General features: G+C 43.0%; 2 protein-coding genes and 1 long non-coding RNA gene across 7 annotated transcripts in view; 1 reads left to right on the plus strand and 2 right to left on the minus strand.

Moving 5' to 3' along the window:
* Positions 1-2280, minus strand: part of AASDH (aminoadipate-semialdehyde dehydrogenase) — a 22457-nt gene extending 20177 nt beyond the window's left edge. For 2 of the 4 annotated variants that reach the window (XM_014583893.2, XM_014583889.2), the window contains exon 1: positions 2012-2280. The gene's annotated coding sequence lies outside the window, so the exon portion shown is untranslated. Of the gene's footprint in view, positions 1-1510; positions 1732-2011 lie in introns of those variants that run through there. The other 2 variants (XM_014583891.2, XM_014583890.2) reach the window with 2 other exon arrangements.
* Positions 2281-2332: 52 nt separating this feature from the next.
* Positions 2333-9622, plus strand: LOC102485894 (uncharacterized). Of its 2 annotated transcripts, XR_337266.3 has the most exons (3): positions 2333-2886; positions 8554-8704; positions 8833-9622. It is a non-coding gene; the product is annotated as an uncharacterized LOC102485894 (long non-coding RNA). The 2 variants fall into 2 exon arrangements; XR_003547732.1 differs by having other exon boundaries at positions 8554-9622.
* Positions 9623-10944: 1322 nt separating this feature from the next.
* PPAT (phosphoribosyl pyrophosphate amidotransferase) overlaps positions 10945-18398 on the minus strand; it is a 75273-nt gene continuing 67819 nt past the window's right edge. Inside the window, exons 8-11 of the mRNA XM_006167699.3 lie at positions 17563-17690; positions 15113-15334; positions 13931-14051; positions 10945-11704 (exon numbers count right to left, since the gene is read on the minus strand). Coding sequence (XP_006167761.1) covers positions 11514-11704; positions 13931-14051; positions 15113-15334; positions 17563-17690 — 662 coding nt within the window. The 3' untranslated portion in view covers positions 10945-11513. The remainder of the gene's footprint in view (positions 11705-13930; positions 14052-15112; positions 15335-17562; positions 17691-18398) is intronic.

Below are 18398 nucleotides of genomic sequence, written 5' to 3' on the forward strand. Positions count from 1 at the left end.
CCGGCCCCGTGGCTTGCTTTCTCCCTCCCCCCCCCATTTCTCTTTCTCTCTCTCTCTCTCTCTCTCACTCTCACTCTGTTCTTCTCTGATCAAATTAAAATATAAAAAAACAAATACAGTTCAATAAAATAATACTGTTAAAAAATATCCTGTCCCCCATCCATCTAGTTTTAGATCATTATATGTAAAAAGTGCTTATCACTATATATTATTTTATAGAAGTCACACTTTTATCATTGTTATAAACCTTCTCATATTATAGTGGGTTTTTGTTTTTGTTTTTTAGGTTTTTGCCATAAGGGATGTGTACTTGCCAAAAAGAGAGAGAGAAAGAGAGAGGGAAAGTGAGAAATCACCCCCTGTATCTCCTGCTGTGTGGGAGGGGAGACGATCACATTACAATCTCTTCTCCATTTTCCTCTCTAGATTTTGGGCATGCACACACACCCAACATGATTTCCAAGCTGCCAGGTCCAGGACTTGAACTGTAGTCGACCGTGTGGGAATCCAGTGCCTTAACTATCATGCCACCTTCTGGCCCCTATAGTTTGATTTTTAAATTGTCAACAAATGAATTTAGACTGTAAATATAGCATTACATCTCAATAAAGCATTATTAGGTTTCTGAGCATCTCAGCTCAGACTTTATATAAAAAAAAATTGAAACAGTATCATCAGTGATACTTATAAAGAAACAACTCTTGGGACCAGTAGTTGGCATAATGGCTATGTCACTGGACTCCCATGTAGTCGACTGTGGTTTGAGTCCCAGACATGGTAGCTTAAACTCATGCCCCGTGTGTGTGTGTGTGTGCATGCCCAAGATACCAAGAGGAGAATGGAGGAGAAGGGATTGTGGTGTAGCCATTCCCCCTGGGGGGTGATTTCTCGCTTTCTGTGTCTCTGTTTCTCTATCTTTCAGGAAAGTGCACACACCCTATAGCAAAAACCTCTCCAAAAAAAAGAAAGGAAAAAAGAAACAACTCTCAACTTAGCATTTCTTTCAGGTGAAGCTTTTTTTTTTTTTTTTTTTTTTTTTAATTTGCTAGAGTCTGGTTTTCCAGAGAGAGAAAGAAAAAGTGAAAAAGCACTCCCAAGGTACCAGCAGGTGACATGGTGGCTAAAGCACTGGACTCTCACATGGTCAATCATGGTTTGAAATTCAGATCTGGTGTCTTGCTTTCTCATTTTCTCCCTTTCCCTCTCTGTTTCTCTCTGGTGAGTACATGAGTCCTACAGCAATAAATAAAACAGGGGCCCACAGATGGTGTGATGATTAAAGTGACTGAACTCCTACATGGCTGACCATGATTTGAGTCCTGGACCTGGTGGGTTGCTTTCTCACTTTCCCTCTCACTGTTCCTCTCTGGTAAACCTTAAAAACTATAAAATAAAATAATGACAATAAACAAAATTAAATCATTAAAAATAAATAAAATAATACTTTGGGGGGGGAAGGCACTCCCAGTGGGGGGCAGTCACATTGCAATTTCTTCTCCATCTCTCCCACCTTTCAGGTTGTCCAAGGCTGGGAGCGAGTCTCCAACCACTCGGGTTCGTCACGTGGGATCTGGCTGCCTTAACTGCCTCGCTGGATGATCCTACTTTTAATTTCTGGTTTTCTGTGGGTTGCCACAGAGGATTACGGCAAAACAAACAAACCAGGTTTATTGTCTCAGGTATTCATTTTCATTCAATTATAAATACACTGGCAACAATTAGATGCCCAAATATCTGAAACCTTTTGACAAAAAAAAAATACAAAAAGGTAAAATGTGGTTAAACACCTTTTATATGGAATGGGATTATGATTACTACTTCACATTGCAGAGGCTATTTTAGCCACGAGACGTTCTAGGGTGTCATTCAACTACTGCTTTGGGGACTCTGCCTATTTTAAAGACGGTGAACAATCTAGAAAATTCATTTTTCCTTATCAAGCTCTTTAACGTACAGCATGCAACCTCGCTTAATAACGCACTTCACAGCTCCCAAATATTTTTCCACTTGCCTCTCTAAGAAACTGCTAGGAGGAAGGCGGAACAGGATCGTCTCGGTTTGAAAGAAGGTCGCAGGTAGGTGACTCGGGACATCGCACGGTCAGGTTTAGTCGGCCACGCACCGGCCCACCAGACCCCACCGACTCAAATCCTCGGCCAGCCCGTGACTCACTCAAACCCTGTCGCCGGGGAGGTCCGACCCCATCTACACCTCTCCCAGATAGCCTGTAGCTGACAGCGAAGAAGTAGCCATCAAGAAGTCGTAAAGCTCCCCTGCAGCACGACCCCTGACGTAAACCTTCCGCGTCGCCGCGTGACGTCAGCGTGAGCGACTCCGGCGGGTAGCGCCGCGCGCTCTGAGTCTGCGCGGCCATCCTGGGAAGCGGTCTGTGTGGTTCAACTGGTGGCTCTCGGCCGGTAGCTTCCTATCGTTTGAGCCGGGGTTCACAAGGATGTTGGAGCGGACCAACTTGGAGTCGTATCTATTTATACTTGTCAGGAAACTGGCCAAGAATCTTGCATCTTGAACCGCAGACTCCTGAATCCTACCTAGCGTGTGAAGAAAAATGTCGCCCCGTGGTGATGTGAAGAAAGATGAAATCACCAGGAAATAAGAGATTGGCCTCCGCCGGCTGGAACGTTCCTGGAAACCCGCCCCAGACGGCGGAGGTGACTGCAGCGGTGAACTACGAACGAAGTCCCTGTCGTAATGAAGTTGACGTGCTTATGGAGGAGATTGAAACGATAGTTAAAGAAAGTGCAGCTTTTAATAGGACCTGTTTTTTAAAAAAATTGGTCTGAGGTGGAGTTACTAAAGCTACACGCCTGAGTAGAAGTCTCTGCTTCGAAGGGAATTGTTATAGTTGGAGTCATGTACATTATTACAGTAAGTGTCAAGGGCAATTAATAGTGGGGGTTTTATTATTTTTTAAATTGTTTTTAGAGAGAGAGAAAGGTTTTTGATAATAGACCTGTGCACGAGACGGGGGGCAGGGAGGGGATGGCCACACCGCAGGCCCTTCTCCATTCTTCTTGGGGGTTTTGGGCACGCACGCACACGTGCCCTTCCTGAGTTTTAAGCCACTGGATCTGGGACTTGAACTGCAGTCAACCACATGGGAGTCCAGCAATGTAACCATTATACCATCTGCTGGTCCCCAGTGGGGTTTTAAAAAAGACATTACTGGGCAGTAGCAGAGGAAATGATCAGAGTTTTTTTTTTTTTAATTAATTTTTGACAGGGTGCGTGTGCGTGTGTGCCCAAGATCCCAAGAGAGAATGGAGAAGGGATTGCAGCGTGACCATCCCCGGGGGGGTGATTTCTTGTTTTCTGTCTCTTTCTGGCAAGTGCACCTGCCCTATAGCAAAAACCTCTCAAATAAATAAATATAAATAGTTTGGCAAAGGAGCTGAGAGGACAAGTAGCATTAATTAACAATACGTGAAAAGCATAGGATACTCTTGATTTTTTAGTTACTGATGACGAAAGTAGCAAGAAATATCACTACTCTTCCAACATACTTTTCCACCAGGTGTACCACAGGCCACTCAAACTAAAGCGACTTTTTTTTGGTTAGGAGGTCTCTAACATTGATTTTGCCTTTGTTGCTGTTTGGGAATGACACCATCGTCCACCCAGGTAGCAGAAAGTCAGCTTCTTCTCCCTCACCCTCTCTTATCCAATTAGACTTTATCTCCCCCAGTCTGCAACCTCTCGGCCAGCCCACCTAGCCACGTCACAATGGCTCACAGTGATGTTTGAAAAGATAGATTCCAGATTCCCAGACCCTGTCCCCAGAGTTCTAAGTAGCTTCCTGGTGAGGGGCCTAGAATCTGCATTTTCACCACTACCACTACCTTAATTTAGGTCAGCTTTTACTTAAAGCCTTTCCAGGCTTACAGGACTCTAGCTGACTCAGAATTGCTGCCAAAATGATGTTTTACTATTGCAATATGATTTTTTCATATCTGATATAGACAGTTTTTTTTTCCTTTTGAAGAGTTTCCCCTGTCCCTGCAACCTGTATTTTCCTCCTCTGTTGGTTTTGGGCTCTCTGTCATGTTAGAGGCTTTCCTACGGCATCTAGTAGTCCTTGGCTATCTAGCCATATTTAAAAGAGGGCATTTAAAAGCTGTTTGGAGGGCCAAAAGGTGGTGCGGTGGTTAAGGCTCTGGACTCCCACATGGCTGACCACAGTTCAAATTTTGGACCTGGTGGCTTGAAAATCATGCCAGATATGAGTGCATGCATGCCCAAAATCCCAAGAGGAGAATGGAAAAGGGACTGCAGTGTGGTCAAAACTTTCGGAGGGGTGATTTGTCACTTCCCCCCTTTCTCTCTACCCCAGCACAAAAGCTGATTGGAACTTCTGAGCCTGTGGAGTAAATTTATTGAAAATCAAGTGGGAGAGGAGGGCTGCGAGAGTGAGGTGTGTCTTATAATCATTTTTGGTGCCTGTTTTTCTCCAATGCAAAGACCTTCTGTCTCAGTATCTTCTGAACAAAAAAACCTTCAGAATTAGGCCAGGGGAGGTGGGGACAGAGTAGAAGTATATAATTCATTCCTCAGTTAACTTCTAATCCTTTATTACCCTTTACACCCTTTCTTCCAGAAGCCAGTTTCTAAATTTTTTAGGGAGCTCTGTAATACAAATAGGATTGCCCTTTGGCTTTGTTCACTGCTGGTTTAGAATTTAGCTATTCCAGATCAGGATTTCTATTATACCTTTCCTCTATCCTTGAGTGTTTATTACTCTTTACAGATCCCTCTACTGGGCTAGCCCAGTGACATGGTGGTAAGGCAGCTGGTCCCACATGGTCAACTGGGCACTTTCAGTCCAGACCCTGACTACTTAGAAAACATGCCAGGCACATGTGTGCACGCGTGCCCAAAATCTCAAGAGGAGAAGGGATTGCAGCACAGCCGTCCCCACTGAGGGATGACATCTCATTTTCTCTGTCTCTTTCTCTGGTGAGTGCGTGTGCCCTATACCAAACCCTTAAAATCCCTGCTATCATTTTCAAGTCTTAAGGAGGGAATATGGAAGTTATGTTTACTGCCATTTTTATTAGCTAGTAACCTGGAGCGGTCATTCTAAATCATAGACCACATCTGTCACAGCAGTCTGCACTATGAGAACAAGTCTGTGTGATCCTCGTTGCCTGCATCTCAACGTTCACTCTCTAGCACTGTAAGCAGACGAGCTCATTGTCCTAGCCTGCACTCTCACTGCAAGCCACTGCTCCTCCACCCCACGGTACCCTAAACTCTTGCTGTGGCCATGGTACAGGAAGCTGTGGAAACACACCAAGTCCTTACCATGTTTCCACACCTGTGCTTTGGCCACATCTAAGTCTAAAATAGAGCCTTCTCTCCCCACACCTGCCTGAAGAAAACCCTTCCATAGCGCCTCCTCCGTGATGCCTTTCCTCACACCCTGAGAAGGATTTGCCCATTCTCTAAGCCCAGGAGCCCAGTATATTGCTGGGAGAGGCCCTCTGTCATAGGTCCTGTGTGTTCCTATAAATCCTTGCTGAGTGTGCCAAGAATGTAAGGGCCTGACTGTCCAGGTCAGTTTTCAGGGTTGTTTGAGGTGATCAGTTTCAGAACTGAAGTGGCATCTTCCTGAAGAGCAGGCTTGCTTCTATTACTATGAAAGTAACGAGTCCCCTGAACCCAGCATGCCTCTCCTGTAATGGAGTCCACCCACCACACGTGCATTCATCCATTCATTCATTCAGCTTGCCTGTATCACCCATCACCCCCTTGGGACTTTGGGGGCCTGGGACACTGGTGCAAACATGAGGTTCTGGCTGCTGCTTTTACCATGAGTAAGAAAGTTCTGTTTCTTTGACCCAGGAATCCTATGTCTATTGCAATGAAACAGTAACAAGCTATTTTATTAGCTTAAAAATTTTGTGTGTGGTGTGCATATAGGTGATATTTAGACAAGGTCTTACTGTGTGGTCTTCCAGTCTCAGCCATGTGGGATCCAGGTGTCCCAACCACCATGCTACTGGCTGGGCCCCATGCTTTGTTTTTTTTTTTTTTTGGAGAGGTTTTTGCTATTTGCTATAGGGTGCATGCGCTCACCAGAAAGACAGAGAGACTGGAAGCAAGCAATCATCCCCCAGGAAGATGGCCACGCCACAATCCCTTCTCCATTTTCTTCTTGGGATCTTGGGGCACACACGCACACACGCCTGGTGTGAGTTTAAGCCACTGGGTCCAGGACTCAAACTGCAGTCAACTACATGGGAGTCCAGCAACATAGCCATTACCCCACTCCTTTTTTTTTTTTTTTTTTTTCCTTTTGGGAGGTTTTTTCTATAGGGGGTGGGCGCTTGCGAGACAGAGAGACAGAAACTGAGAGATCACCCACCCAGGGGGGATGGCCATGCTGCAATCCCTTCTCCGTTCTCCACTTAGGATCTTGGGCACACATGCACACGCGCCTGGCGTGAGTTTTAAGCCACCGGATCTTGGACGCAAACCGCAGTCAACTACATGGGAGTCCAGCAACATAGCCATTACGCTAACTGCTGCTCCCATACCCCCACTCCTTCTTATAGCACCTGTTAACAGCTGCATTCTTTCCAAGTCTTTTTAATTTTTATTATTTATTTTGAGACAGATTTTTGCTCTAGGGCACATGCACTCACCAGTCAGAAAGAAACAAAGTGATAAATCACTTTAGTATGGGGGATGGCCATACCATAGTCCCATCTCTTCCATTATCCTCTCTGGATTTGGGGCATGCATGCAAATGCGCCCAGTGTGTTTTGAGCCACTAGGTCTGGGACTTGAACAGCAGTCAACTATGTGAGAGTCCTGCGATTTAACTATTTTATATTTTTTTAAAGCTTATTTCTTGTGAGAGAGGTAGGAACCCTCAACAGGGAACTTCACTGTGACCCACCCCTGCTTCAGCCAGTCTGGGTCATGAGTGTGTGTGCGTCCAGCATGTACAGAGGCCCCGAGACATGAACTGTGAACCATGCAGGTCCAGTTGTTACTGCTCTGCTGTTGGTCCTGTACATACACCTTTTACTGCACTGCTCCTCTTCACCTGATTACTCACTCATCTCTCAGGTATCACTCATTTTTCCATCAAAAAACCAAAAATTCCTAACCTTTTTTCAAGGTTAGCCCTCCCTGTCCCTTATATACTCTTGTATCATAATTGGGATAATGGTGTGTTTTGTTATTTACTCAGCAGTGCTTAGATACTGAACAGATGGCAGGAAATTGATGGTTCGGTTCATTCAGGCTTGGTATTTTGACAGCTGACAATGAAAGAATGGGTAGATGACCAGCAGTTAGAGTAATGGTTATGTCACTGGACTCCCACGTAGTCGACTACGGTTTAAGTCCTGGGCCCGGTGGCTTAAACTCACACCGGGTGTATGTGTGTGCTTGCCCAAGATCCCAAGAGGAGAATGGAGAAGGGATTGTGGCTTGGCCATCCCCCTGGGGGGTGATTTCTCGCTTTCTGTCTCTCTGTGTCTTTCTGGCGAGCGCATGTGTCCTATAGCAAAAACTTCTCAAAAAAAAATATGGGTAGATGACAGCACTCAGAATGTTTGCAACACACTGAGCCTACTGCTTTAAGGTGCCCCAAGAAAAGAGAAACAATAGCATATAAAGATCTGTGAAGAGAGATTGGTTGAATTTAAGGAGTTAGCTCACATGATTATGAGGTCTGACAAGTATGGATCTGTAGAGTAGACCGGCAGGTTGGAATTTTAGGCAACAGTTGACATTGACACTGCAGTCTTGACATCGGATTCTACACTGTGGGTTGGAAACGCAGGCAGGCTTTGTGTTGGCAGTGTTGAGGACTCCTTCAGGAAACCTGTGCTTCTCAGGCCTTCCGCTGATAGGACAAGGCCCACCTACATTATGCAGGGCAATCTGCTTTACTCAGAGGTCTGCTGACTTAAATGTTAATCTTGGGGCCAGCAGGTAGCATGGTGGTTGGTGTGCTAGAGTCCCACATGATCTACTGCAGTTCGAGTCCTGGACCTGGTGGCTTGCTTTCTCACTACACCCCCCCCCCCCGGTCAAATAAAAAATAATGCTAAATAAAAGTAAAATTATCCTTTTTAAAAATAAGTAATATTTAATATGAAAAATGTCTTCACAGCATTTGACTTTTTGTTAAGAAGTGGGACCCTGGTATCTTTGTTATTGAAAATAGACTTTATTTTTCAGAGCAGTTTTAAGTTCATAGTAAAATTGAGCAGCAGGTACAGAAATTTCCCACATTCCCGCTGCCCCCACAAATGCACAGCCTTTCCCATTACAGTATTTCCATCAGAGTGGTACATTTGTTACAACAGATGAAGTACACTGACATGCCACTGTTACCCAAGGTTACAGCTGACATTCAAGTTCGCTCTTGGCATTGTGTCTTCGATTGGTTTGGACAAGTGTGTGACTCGTATCTACTGCCATAGCTTCATATGGGGTATAGCCTCCTGTGCTCCACCTGCTCATCCTCCCAACCCTGCAAACCCCTGGTAACCACTTATCTTTTTATGGTCTCCCTAGGTTTGCCTTTTCCAGAAAGTCAGAGTTGGAACCACATGGCATGCAGCATTTTGAGAATGGCCTCTTTCACTTAGTGACGCACACTTCCATCGTGGCACTTCACACCTTGATAACATTTCTTTTGGGAACCGAATAATATTTCATTGCCTGGGTATGCTATAGTTTCCTTATCCATTTACCTGCTTTATTTTGATTCTGAGAAGTACTTCCCCAGCGTGCGTGCATGTGCCCAAGAGAACCTAAGCCTCCTTTTCTAAGACGCCCTTCTGTTCCCTCTAGGGTTTCTGAAGAATGTGCCCTTCCCAGTGCTTACTCAGCGCAGCACTGCTAACTGCTGTATCTGCTACTCCTCAGCCGGCCGTGCTGCCTGGGCCCTAAGAGATGCCCTATTTACTAAATGCCTGCATCGGAGAAATAAGATCTAGCTAGCTGGTGCCAAGTGCAGAGCCTGGGTGTTGGCTTCTAGTTTACTACAATGCACTGAAAGTCACTATTTAAAAAAACACACACACAAACACATTGAAAGATACTTGTTATGTATATTTGTCACCAAGGCATCACAAAAAAGTCACAAAAAAGGCTTAGTTTAGCTCATACTATAGATCCTGTGAAAACACATTTTTCATCTTCTCTGCAGTTTACAATACTCATATAAATTGAAAGCAGTCAAACAGCATTGGAGACCACATTAATAAAAAACTTGTAATTCGATCCGGACTTCAGAAACTGGTGAGATAAAAGGCCACGACAGACAAATGCTAAGAAATTTGTGGACTCGCCAAACTGTCACAGTATTATTTTCCTTTATAAAAGCATCTCAGTAGGACAATAAAAATGATGAACAACACAAAAGTCAAATTGGAGATTTTGGTTTAGTACTTTCCCTGAGTCTTTCTCTTTTTTTTTAATGACGTGTAAGTGAACCCAGTTCAAAATCGACTCACAGGTCTAGCCTCCTTCACTTGACATGGGGAATAAATTTAAAACAAGAAGCTTCACACACCGAAATGGTCCCAGGGCGTTATTAAATACCAAAGTGCCTGTGTCGTTGCCACAGGGTTGTCGACGCCACAGGGTTGTTGACGTGCTGCTGCACGTGGGCTTAAAGCTATCAAGATTTTATCTTGGCCTGCCGTTATATAACACACAACACTTATTATCAACTGAAGATGAACAATCTCAGTTATTAATAAATACTAAGTTTCTTTTTTTTGGGAGAGGTTTTTTGCTATAGGGTGCATGCACTCGCCAGAAAGACAGACAGAAAGCGAGAAATCACCCCCCAGGGGGGATGGCCATGCCGCAATCCCTTCTCCATTCTCCTCTTGGGATCTTGGGCACACACACACACGCCCGGCGTGAGTTTTAAGCTACCAGGTCCGGGATGTGAACCGCGGTCGACTACGTGGGGGTCCAGCGACATAGCCATTATGCTAACTGCTGGTCCCAGTAAATACTAAGTTTCTAAATGGGTTTGGACACTATTTACATCAAATTGTGGTAACATAACACAGAAACAAACAGGATTTAAAAATCTTACATAAATGGCGATTGGAGGGCAAGTCACTTTAAACTTCTAAATCTTAGATGTTCTAAGGAAAAACTTTTTTAAAAAATTAAATTTGTAAGAGCCTAATAAAACGTAGAAAAAGTGATTATAAGGTGATGCTAAGGTATAGACAATCTTTTTTTCGTTGCCCAAGGGCACATGCACTCACTAGAGAGGGACAGAAAAAGAAAGCACCCCTAATGGCCATGCTGCAATCTCTCCTCCATTTCTCCATCCCATTGGAATTTGAGGCACACTTGAACACATACCCAGTGGGGTTTTAACTGTCAGCCATGTGGGATCCAGCTCCCTTAACCACTGGGCTGCAGGGCTGGCCCTGGATATGGACCTTCTGATTCTCAAAAAGTATTTGTGTCCTATCCTTAACCGAAACTGGCCCCTATGGTGTTTCTACGTGGTCACTTAACGGCAATCACTCACTGTGTATAAATATACAGGAATGGATGCTTGCCAGAGATCAAGCACGTCCTTTTACAAAGCAGATGATAAGGATAAAGGGTTTGTAAGAATCTAAAAGTTTTTTTATTTCAAAGGTACAAGGTTCCTTGCTGGTCTTAATATTATTAGGGCACTAAATATTATGGACCTCGCTTCCTAGTCAAATGTGGGGAAATTTTTTCTCTAGGCAGAGTTTTATAACCATTCTGTGGCATCTCAAAGACTGATGGCAAAGAGCTGCCAAACTATGTCTTCCTTGCTCATCATGAAAGTTCAACTGCAAACTCATAAGCTGCTCAAAAGCTAATAATCATGCATCATCTTAAAGTTTGTAGGTGTTTATTGTTGGCTTTAACCACCAAAAGTAAAAATAACAACTCATATTCACATCAATTAATTTATTGACGAGTACAAGTAACCCATTGCTCCAGTGGGAAAACTGAGGGGTGACAAGACAGGTGTTGTTTCTGATTCTTTCAAGGTCAGTCTAAGGTTAGATAGGGAAGCCAAGGTTCTACCTACAGCCAGAACTGTAGATGGTACACACCTATGTGGCATAATGAATTTAAACTTCACAAGAAATGTTTTATTTGTCTCACCTGTCCTGTTAACATGGCACCTCCTATCTTAGTCTAACTTCTTGCAAACCCTTTAAAGCACACTTGGCAAATGCCACTTACCACCTGCCTTCTCTGACTAGGTAAAAAAGGCTGGGTGATCCTTATATAAAAAAGGAATACCACCTCTTTTTGGATTATACACAATACACAAGGTTCAATTATAGCACTTTGGTACCCTTTTCAGTAAAAGAATCTCAAAATTCATAATAAAGGTAAACGTAAGCATGTGGCATTTGATATTGTACCAACTGAGTAGCAGTAACTAGATACAGTGTAACCACTATAACTTCTTGACCAACTTAAAATCTCCATACATCACATCTGCCCCACAGCTACCATTCCAGTTCCACAGGGTACTCTCCGGTAAGGCAGGCTGTACAATGACCATTCTTTTCAAAGCTTCTCAGGCCATTTCCGTTTTGTTGAATAATATCATGGTTTTCCATTTTCTGTTTTTTCAATTTTGTCACTTGTACAGAGGAAACCAGTCCTTCAACTGACAGATACACAACACTGTTGGCTCCTGTAGAGGAAGGAAGGAAAAAAAGATAACGAGAAGTTCTTTAAAAAGGAGGGGCTACTCCAGCAGAGATTACAAACAGAATACTTCAAGCCAGGATTAACATCTCTCCTTTAGCTTTCATTAAACTAAGAACGAAATAAATACAACTCAGACCTTTTGTTTTTATATTCTGAAATGTATGGGATAACAGAATTAAGAAAATAGATTTTGAAGTCAGGAACATCTGGGCTCAAATGTAAGCTTAAGGTCACACTTTTTAAATCTGTCTTTTCAATCTATAAGATGAGGGAAACAGTGCCTCATTGTAGTGTTTTTGTGATGTTATTATAATATAGATAATGCATAACTAATAATCTATGCAGCATCCTGGCAAAGAGTGTTTATAGTAAGATATCCAGTTGCTTGGGACCAGCAGATGGTGTAATGGTTACATCATTGGACTCCCACATAATAGTATCACAGTTCGAGTTCTGGACCCGACAGCTTAAACTCACATTGGTCACGTGTGCATACATGCCCAAAATCCTGAGAGGAGAATGGAGGAGGAGAGGTTGCAGTGTGGCCACACTCCTAGGGGGTGATTTCTCACTTTCTAATCTCTCTCTCTCTGTGTCTTTCTGGCAAGCGCACACACCCTATAGCAAAAACCTCTCTTCAAAAAAAAAAAAAAAAAAAGGAGTCCAGCAGGGTGGTATTCAAAATACTTATTAACTGGTAAGGCACGGGCATAACCAGACAAAAATGCCAACCATGAATGGCCAATGTGGAGATCCTTGAGGCACAATGGTTGAATGTAAATTAAAATAATTATTTAATTTATTATTATTTGGTTTAGGGCATGTGTATTCACCAGAGAAAGAGAGAGAAAATGAGAAAGCAAGTCACCAGGTCTGGACCTCTAACCACAGTCAGCCATGTGGGGGCCCAGCGCCACCTGGTGGCCCCTCCTGTGATGTTTAAATAGTTTTGATAAGTAAGACATCTTTTCCAAGATAACCTAGCTCTCCAAGTATCTTATTAAAAATTTGTCTACATAAGGCTTTTACTTTTTGCTTTGTATCCACATCAAAGTTATTAGAATCTGTGGATAAGATTTCTTTGTTCAGGACCAGCAGATGGCATAGCAGTTACGTCGCTGGGCTCCCACATGTATGACCATGGTTCAAGTCCCAGACCTGGTGGTTTAAAACTCGTGCCAGGTGCATGTGCATGCATCTCAAGATCCCAGGAGGAGAGTAGAGGAGGGACTGTGGTGTGGCCATCTCCACAGTGGGAGGTGGGGGTTCTCATTTTCCCTCTCACTGTCTTTGTCTCTCACTCACTCTCCTAGCAAGCACACGTGTCCTAAGGCAAAAACCTCTTTAAATAAATAAATAAAAATGATTGCTTTTTTCCTTGGGATACAACCTTTAGGAGGCTTTAACTGATATGTTTACAGTTCTACCTGGAAATCCTTTCTTCCTTTTTGTTGGGGGGGGAGGGGGTGATTTTTGCCATAGGGAGAGTGTGCTTACTGGAGAGACAGAGACAGAAAGTGAGAAATCACCTCACCCCACCCCCGGGAGAATGACCACACCACAATCCCTTCTCCATTCTCCTGGGATTTGGGGCATGCTGCTGTGATTTTCAAGTTGCTGGGTCCGGGACTCAAACTGCAGTTAGCCACGTGGGAGTCTAGCACCTTAACCACTATGTCACCTGCTAGCCCCTTTCTTCCTTTTCTAATCTCACTTGGTCGAGCTCTCGAACATAGCACCTGTGGTAACTACTGTGCCTGTCCACCACTCTCACTGCTCAGAAGAGTGTTCTATTATCTACTTAACATGCATGATAGCTACTTCCACAAGCACTGAACACAACTTTTTAAGACTACAAAGACGAATAAACTTTGGGTTTCTGTTAATAAACTATAAAAGAGAAAAACTTTTTTTGTTGTTTATTTTTGTGTTGATGCATGTGCTTGCCAGAGACAGACAGACAGAGGGAGAAAGAGGGTGAAAGTACACCCCAATGGGGCACAATCACACTGCAATCTTTTCTCCATTTCCCCATCCTTCGGGATCTAAGCATGGATACACATATACCCACCATGTTTTTCAAGCCTCCGGGGCTAGGATTCACACAGTCCAGTTGGCCACATGGAATCTGGCTTCCTTAACTATCAGGAAATTTAATTTAATTTTAGGGCTAGCCTAAATTAAACTTTACAGACATTTTACTACCTACCTAGATACTCTGCAAGGCGATCAAATTCTGGTTTATTGGCAATCAATTCTTCCTTGGTGGGAATGTTTATTCCCATGAAGCATGGATATCTAATTGGTGGTGAAGCTACTCGGATGTGCACCTTGGAAAGAAATCATTTCATACCGTGTAAGAATATGAAGAATTACCTTTCATTGATCAAATCCAACACAAAACTGTCTTACAGAGTATTTGGTAACAATGTACGGGTAATAAAGCAAATGACAGAATTTCAGTAATAGATAAAAAGGATCCTAGAAAATCAGGTAGTTCACACGGATCGGCTGTGTTCATTCTGAACGACTTGAAAAATGAATTCACAGCCGAAGACTTGGGTGGCCCTCCTCCAGACAGCCAAATGTCATGGATAAGATTGACAAAAGGTCAGTCGCTTGTGAAGGGCTCTTTGTATAGAGTTGCCTGATATTTGCTGTTGTCACCTATTAATGAACCGTCTTCCTTCTTTAGATCTCTTACTTCTCATTTAATGGCTCTAGCGTCCTAGAGCCACTTCTGTTTTCTCCTGTAACACATGCATGGTACTCCTGCCTACCTCTTATTCTACCGTCTTACAAAGAAAAATAAGGTCTACCAGGTTAGAACTAAAACTTACCACCCTGATCAAGTTCTTTTTGTCTGTTATCATCATCTGCCTTTTCTCAGGTACATCTGCATGGCTAGAATCAGTGCCCACATTTACTTTTCAAGCTTTCTTATAATTACAAAGATTTTCCCATGTGATGCAGTCTTCACAATTATAGTTATTAATGGCTGGTTTATATTTCGTCACGTTGATACAGCTATTAAATTATTCTCTTACAGGTAGATATTTAAGCCATTTCCAGGGTCTTTGTTTTTGCCTATTCTTTTTTATTGTCACGGGAGATGCTAAATTTATGTTATACCTTTGTTGCTACTATGTAAGTTTCACAAAATTCCAAATACTAAGACTATGAAAATATTATAGAAAAGGTTAAAAATCATAATCACACATTATCTTTGAAGTTTCCTAAATGGACTACTATACTGCTTTTTATCCCTCTTTCTCATACAACAGATTGAAAAATATTTATTGTATTTCGATTCATTGTACTGAATTTTAATTTTTATGCCAGTATCTAATCGTTAATTATTGGTGCTTTGATATGTTTTAATATTACTTACCTCTTTTGCCCCAGATTCTTTAAGCAATTTGATGATGGGTGAGATGGTATTCCCTCTCACTATTGAATCATCTATAAGAACAATTCTTTTGCCTGTAAAGTTGTCCGACAATACTCCAAACTTTTTGGCAACACCAAGTTGCCTTAATCTCATGTTTGGCTGAATGAAGGTTCTTCCTACGTATCGGTTCTTACACAGCACCTCCACATATGGAAGCCCACACTGACAGAGAAACAAGAGGACACTCAGCAACAACGTACACCATGCTCGTGGCACCTGTTTTTTCTAGATTATGCCACCATTATAATATGTATGTAAAACCTCAACATGTGGCTGTTACAGAACTCTCCACTGTTGTAATTTTCTTTTCACCATTTAAACTGGGGTGGGGGGATGCAAAAAGAGAAACCACTGGAAGTCATTTATTTGGTGATAAAAATCAACTCATTTTGTTAGAACGTGTAAGGTTTCTCTTCGTAAAGAAAGAGCAAAGAATAAATTATGATCACAAAAATTCACATACTAAAAAAAAAAAAAAAATGGGTTTGGAGCTAGCAGATGATGTAGTGGTTATGTCACTGGACTCCCACAGGGCTGAGCACAGTTTGAGTCCCAGACCCAGCAGCTTGAAAATCACATTGGGTACATGTGCATGTGTGACCCAGATCCCAGGAAGACCATGGAGGAGAAGGAATTGCGATGTGGCCATTCCCGGGGGGTTGATTCCTCACTCTTCCTCTCACTGTCTCTGTCTCTTTGGTGAAAGCATAGTCCCCATGGCAAAACATTTTAAAAACCAATGGGCTGAGCTGGCAGGTGGCATATGGTTAAAGTGAGTAGATCCCACAAGGTTGACTGCACGTTTCAAGTCCTGGACCCAGCAGCTTGAAAAACACTCTTGAAAATCCCAAGGATAGGGACCAGCAGTTAGCATAATGGCTATGTATGTCTCTGGACTCCCATGTAGTTGACCACGGTTCACGTCCCGGACCCGGTGGCTTAAAACTCACACTGGGCATGTGTGTGTGTGTGTGTGCCCAAGATCCCAAGAGGAGAATGGAGGAGAAGGGATTGAGGCGTTGCCATCCCCCCTCGGAGGCGATTTCTCACTTTCTGTCTCTGTCTCTCTCTGTCTTTCTGGCAATTGCACATCCTATAGCAAAAAAACTCTTCAAAAAAAAAAAAAAAATCCCAAGGATAGAATGGAGAGAGGGAACTGCAATGTGGCCATCCACCCTTTCTTACTTTCTCACTCTCTTTTTTTTTTTCCCCAAGGGATTTTTTTATTATAGGGCGTGTGTGCTCACCAGAAAGAAAGAGACAGAAAGTGAGAAATCACCCCCTGAGGGGGATGGCCCTGTTACAATCCTTTCTCCTTTATCTTCGTAGGATCTTGGGCATGTACTCATATGCGCCTAGTGTGAATTTTAAGTCTCCAACTCCAAAATTAAAACTGCAGTCAACTCCATGGGAGCCCAGGGACACAACCATTACGCCATCTGCTGGTCACTCTCACTTTCTCTGTTTCCAGTGAGCGCACGAGCCCAGCAAAAGAAAAGAATTAAAACCAGCAGGCTAAGGAGTTGTATTCTTAGGGATAGGAGGTAAATCACCCATTTTTTCAAGGTAACACCCTCTAAAACACATGCTTATTATTTCCTTCAGAACTGAATAAATTAAATATCCAAGATAGTGAATACTGGCTGTTAAAACTCAGGATCACTGCGGTAACTGATGGTTACATAATCTACCCAGTTATGAAAAGTGAAGTCAAACAAGGTACTAGTAACATTACACCAAATAAAGATCAACAGATGTATTTATTACCCAGAGTTGCTGGGGACAAATATACCAGTGGCTTACCAGGGTACTTTCAGAAGTGTATTTTAACAATATGCTTCTAAACATTACCAGTAAGTTCTATATATATTCACGATGTTACCTTTTTAAAAAGAAGGGACCAGCACCCTAATCCAAGTGTTTGGGTGAACCTTTCACTAAACTGGTACCACCGAATGAAAAAGCTAGAAAATAAAGAACTTGTAAAAGAACCAACAGGAACCCTTAAACTTGCCTTGCTCCTATGATAAGGTGGTAAACTTTTATAGGCATATTTTTGACTCCACTGCTGGGAGTGCAATGAACTGAATGTTGATTAAGAGTAAATACCTTGGGACCAGCAGTTAGTGTAATGGCTATGTCGCTGAACTCCCACGTATCCAACCACGGTTCGAGTTCTGGACGTGGTGCCTTAAACTCACGCCAGGCACGAGTGCGTGTGTGCCCAAGATCCCGAGAGGAGAATGGAGGAGAAGGGACTGTGGCATGGCCATCCCCCGTGGAGGGCGATTTCTCGCTTTCTTTCTGTCTCTCTTTTTCCGGCGGGCGCACGTGCCCTAAAGGAAAAACCTCTTCCCCCAAAAAAATAAATTTAAGAAAAGGGTAAATACCTTTGTGGCGTAGCCAAGAGCAGCAGGGGTGGCAGACTCAGGGACGGTGCTGACCAAATCGGCGTCCACAGGTGCTTCGAGGGCCAGCTGCTGGCCACACCGGTACCTTACCGTGTAAACCATCTGGTCTGTGTGGTGGCAAAGAAAATTGATTACTTTCACTGAGCATAATATAACTGCTATTCTACAAAATCAGTGCTAAAATGCTACACATTGACTATACAAAGAAAATCAAAGTAACTACAGTGGAGATGTACAAACTGGGGAATCATACTTTATTTATATTTAATGTTTTTGCCACAGGGCATGTGTGCTTGACAGAGAGAGGGAAAGTGAGAACTCACCCCCAAGGGGGATGACCACATTGCAGTCCCTCTTCCTCCAGTCTCAGGATTTTGGGGACGCGCACACACGAGCCCACGGTGATTTTTAAGCCTCCAAGTCTGAGACTTTACTATAGTTGGCCATGGGGAAATCCATCTTTTTTTTTTTTTTAAAGAGGTTTTTGTTATAGGGTGCATGTGCTCACCAAACAGAAACAGTAAGACAGAAAGTGAGAAGGGGGTTGACCACGTCACAATCTCTTTTTCAGTCTCCTCTTGGGATTTTGGGCACACAAGCACATGCCCTCAGTGTGAATTTTTAAGCTACCAGGTCTGGGACTTGAACCATGGTCAACTAATGGTTATAACGATGTAACCATTACACCAACTGTTGGTCCCAAAAGTCCAACCAACATAACTTCTATGCCACCTGCTGGCCTCTCTAGTTTCTTTTCTTTTCTTTTTCTTTTTTTTTTTTTTGAGAGGGTTTTTTCGCTATAGGGCGCGTGCGCT

The sequence above is a fragment of the Tupaia chinensis genome, unplaced genomic scaffold, assembly GCF_000334495.1.
Source record: "Tupaia chinensis unplaced genomic scaffold, TupChi_1.0 Scaffold144982_1, whole genome shotgun sequence".
Lineage (NCBI taxonomy): Eukaryota > Metazoa > Chordata > Mammalia > Scandentia > Tupaiidae > Tupaia > Tupaia belangeri.